Below are 4,054 nucleotides of genomic sequence, written 5' to 3' on the forward strand. Positions count from 1 at the left end.
AGGGGCTCTTTAAAAAACAGCCTTTGTTCTTTTAAAAGGAAAGCCAAAATTCTATTTGAATTGAAGGAGACCTGGAGATTTGTCTTAAATTGTGGTGATCGATCGCGTGTGGAAATCAGGGCCTCTTCCTACCTTTTAAACACGTTTACTCTAAAATTAAGTCTCATCGATTTCAGTGGAACTTTATTTCTAGGTAAGACTGCAAGATCACAACCTGCGAACTTACTAGGAATTAAAGGACACTGAAACCACGAGGTTACTTCCGAGTAAATATGTCAGGTCTGCGGGGCAAGAGGTTCCCCCCTCCGTCCCTTCCAGACTGCATATTTCATTAGTCTTCCCCACCCCCATACCCCCGCCAAATAACCTGTTGCACGTAAATCAGCTTAAATCCTCCATTTAGAGGTAATCTAAACTGCATCCCCGGAATTTCAGGCTGGGGGGCACGGGGATGGCACTGCCCCCCAGCTGCCAGGTCCAAAGCGGGTGTGTTTTTGAAAGGGTGCACGAGTCTTTTACGCACAGGGAAGACGCAGGACACAGATCCCCGTCGGAACCAATGACCAAGGCAGGCGTACAGGGAAAGGTGCCCATCAAAGTAAAGGGATTCCTGGCAAGAGTAAAGGGATTCCTGGCAGGAGCTGGGTTGGTGGTGCTGAGCAGCCGTTTGCAAGGAGGGATAGTCCCCTTTTTGGTCGTCGTCTTCCTAGGAATCTTTGGGGGCCTCCCCTTGGCCTGCTCGATGCGGCTGCGTTTGGTGTTCCTCTCCAAGTCGCTGCCGCCTTTCAGAGGTTTGTTGACCAGGCTGAAGAGGCCGGCTTTGGAAGCAGAGGAACTCCCCTTGGCGTGCTCGGCCTTGCGCAAGCCTTTCCCATCCACATTGAAGCCTTTGGCGTAGCACCACAGCTTCGACTGCCTGATAAGCCTGTCGAAATGAGCCTCCCTTCCCAAACCTTCCTTGGAATCATTTTGGAGATCCGATTCCTCAGCCTTGTCGGCTTCACCAACGCGGAGGTCCTCCCTGGAGCTCAGAGAGTCTGAGTCCTTCGAGAGGTCTTCTTGTGCCTCTTCTTGCTGGACGCACGACTCTGATGCTTCCTGAAATCCTCCGTTCTTTGGCTGCGGGCCCTCCCTGGGGCTGCTGGAACGGACAGGGGAGGTAGGAGCGTTTCTCGGCTTCTCCTTTAGGCGAGGCTCCGGTTCCTCCTGCTGGGGTTCCTTTGACGCACCGGTTGCCACCGGCTTGAAACTTTCCAAAGTGGAGGCGCGCAGCGTCCGGGCCCAGAAGAGCAGGTTCGGGTCGGGGCGCAGGGCTTTGGCTACACCGGGGAAAGCTGGGGAGGAAGCAGGTTGGGATGGAATGCGCGGGAGGGCCGCCTGCCTGTAGCGCGTGCTTTGCACCGAGTCCCCGCTGCACAGGGAGCTGCTTTCGGATCCGGAGGAGCTGCCTTCCTCGCTGCTGCAGGACGATTCCTCGTCCTCGTCGTCATCCTCCTCTTCCGACGAGTCGCTGGAGCTGCCCGGGCTGGACGCGCCGCTGGAATCCGAATCGCTGGAGTAGCCGGCTGACGTGCCCTGTCTCTTGGAGCCCGCGAAGGGTGCCGAAGGAGCCCTCTCCTTGGCTAGGCATCCGCAAGCGGAACGCTTGGTGCGCCCAGCATCTGGCTCGCCAGGCGGTGGGTCGGTTCCGTGCGCCCTGACTGCCGAGTGCAGGAGCTGCAAGTCTCCAGGGTAAGAGCTCAGCACGCCAGCCAGGAGCTGCTCTCTTTCGCTCCGGTTGTAGCTTTTGAGGGACTGCGCGGCTTTCTCGTATTCTCTTGCGAAAGGCCCCCCTAAGAGCGCGTCCCGCTTGGCGCAGCTGGCACCGACGCTGGCACGGAAGGCGCTGTCGGACGCACCGTATGGTGGGAGCAACCGGGGCCGATTGAACAGGTCCCCGGGGTCCCTCCTCTTGCATTTCCTCTTTCTCTTTCTCTTCCTGGGGGCCAGGGCCTTGCAGGAGGTGCAGAGGGCCTCCAGGTCTGTCTTGGAGATGAGCGAACACTTGACGGCGCGCATCGGCACCGACTGGATGGCTTTGAGGGTGCGAAGCTCCTTCAGGTCGCACCGGCGGCTCTGAATCTTTAGACTCTCCATTTTTTTGCTCACGGTGGCCCGGGGGATGTCCTTAAAGAGGTCGCTGAAGACCTGGGTCAAAGCGAACATCCGCGTGCCGTTAATCTGCAGGTAACCTAAACTGATGCCGTCGATTTCCTGGTAACCCGCTTGGAAATCTCCTTTGTAATCCATGGTGGTGGCGGCTGGAACCATTCCGCAGGTCAGGAACATGTTTATATGTTTATTTAAAAGGGGGCCTTCCCAGCCAACGGTGGGAAAGCTAGAAATAGGGGGTTCTTCTCCCTCCCCCTCCCCATCTCCCATCTACCCCCCAAAATCAATCCCCCGCCGTTGCGTGATAAATTTTCCTTTCAAACTCATCTCTTGAGGATCCAGAACGGCCTTTTTTCCTCCTTCCCAAAGCTTACTCTCTCCGCACTCTAGAGATCCAGGGAGGATGCCAAAGAAGAAAAATGTTGCCTTCTTTTAGTCATTTTGCCTCCTCTTGACACCTTTCGCTCTTAGAAGCAAATGTTCCTTGGTAGGAGGGCTGTGTGTGAAGAAGCACAAGGAATTATCCCCCCTCTCCGTGTGTCTCTTTTTAAAGCTCCCCTTCTGCATTTGCAGCTGGATCTTTAAAAACAAGCAAGGCTACAGGCGAAGGAGGAGAGGAAAAAGCAGTAGAGCCAGAAAGCCTTGAAAGAAGAGGGTTTAAAAACATCCATGGCACACACTAAAATCCATGTCGTGTCCACCTTTTTTTTCTTGAGCTGCTTTCTTCAAGACAGACCCGAAGTACAGTATATTATAGGAAACACCCCACGAAATAATTTTCTCCAAAGTGCAAGCTGATTGGGTACTTTAACCTGGTGATGTCATAAAACCTCCAACATTTAACACACACCCCCATGTAAAACCCTCATATAAAAAACCCCCTTTCATTTAAGAGTTGATCTGACACCGTCCAAAGCTGTAGAGGAGTTTCGGATACGCGTGTATGTACAGAGAAAGGCAAATGTTGGAAGATTTTTATGTATGTGGACGTGTGTGTCCGTACAGCCATTGCCCTGCCTTCCTCATACATGGTTCTTTAAGGTAACGTACAACACACACACCCCGCGATGTCAAATATTTTAATAGAACACATTTTAGTGCCTTTTTCATTATTTGTCAGATTTCACACACACCCGCCACCAGTCCATCGATTTTTATAGCTGAAGGTACATAGTTTGGCATCTCTATTAAAAGCGGTTTTGCTAAAAGAGAGAAAGGAATATTTTTTAAAAAATAATCTTATCTATCTATCTTCTGTCTATCTATCAGAATGATCTTTAGAGCGACTTGAATGGGTAATTGCCTTTAAAATTCTACCCAAAGCCACTGGGCATAAGAATTACAGGCATTTATCCTTTTATTCAAGGAAGGCATAAAAGTCAATATTGTTTTTTGCTTTGCCATAATGACAGCCTACATAATATCGTAATTATTATTTAAGCAGTTTTTGTAATACTGTTTTTCCCACCAATATTGATCTTTTAGTCGCTTTCTTTCATCTTGTTGATCATCTGAATTGTTTTTGTCTTCCCATTATATTTTCTTGACATTTACTTTGTAAAAAAGAGAAAAATATGGCAGCTTTTGTAAGGTTGTAATAAAAATACAGGGCATAATCAAGCGGGAAGTTCCCCATTGAAACAAATGGGGGCTGCACCAGACCACAGCTCCTGCTGGATTGTACCAGTAGACTGCAGATTCCATTCATTTTATAAAATTTATGAGTTGCATATTCTAGCTCTGTTGACACAGCACTCAAGCCGATGTATAAGAAATTTACAAATAAAATAACCAGCATTAAAGCCATAGCATTTTTTCTGAGTAAAAAGGCAGATTATATCGGTTGTTCCAGAGAATTCTGTTGTTTTCATTTCTTTTTAAAAACTGCCATTAAAAAATGAAA

General features: G+C 49.6%; 1 protein-coding gene across 1 annotated transcript; it reads right to left on the reverse strand.

Moving 5' to 3' along the window:
• Window positions 1–372: 372 nt before the first annotated feature.
• EPOP (elongin BC and polycomb repressive complex 2 associated protein) lies at window positions 373–2,399 on the reverse strand. Its single transcript, XM_053259066.1, has one exon. The coding sequence runs from the start codon at window positions 2,326–2,328 to the stop codon at window positions 400–402; it is 1,929 nt and encodes a 642-aa protein (XP_053115041.1). The 5' UTR covers window positions 2,329–2,399; the 3' UTR covers window positions 373–399.
• Between the last annotated feature and the right edge of the window lie 1,655 nt (window positions 2,400–4,054).

Source organism: Hemicordylus capensis, chromosome 6 (genome assembly GCF_027244095.1).
Source record: "Hemicordylus capensis ecotype Gifberg chromosome 6, rHemCap1.1.pri, whole genome shotgun sequence".
Taxonomy (NCBI): Eukaryota; Metazoa; Chordata; class Lepidosauria; order Squamata; family Cordylidae; genus Hemicordylus; species Hemicordylus capensis.

Excerpts from the sequence above, each read along its gene's own strand:
- EPOP (XM_053259066.1), bottom strand. The coding sequence starts at position 2,328 with ATGTTCCTGACCTGCGGAATGGTTCCAGCCGCCACCACCATGGATTAC.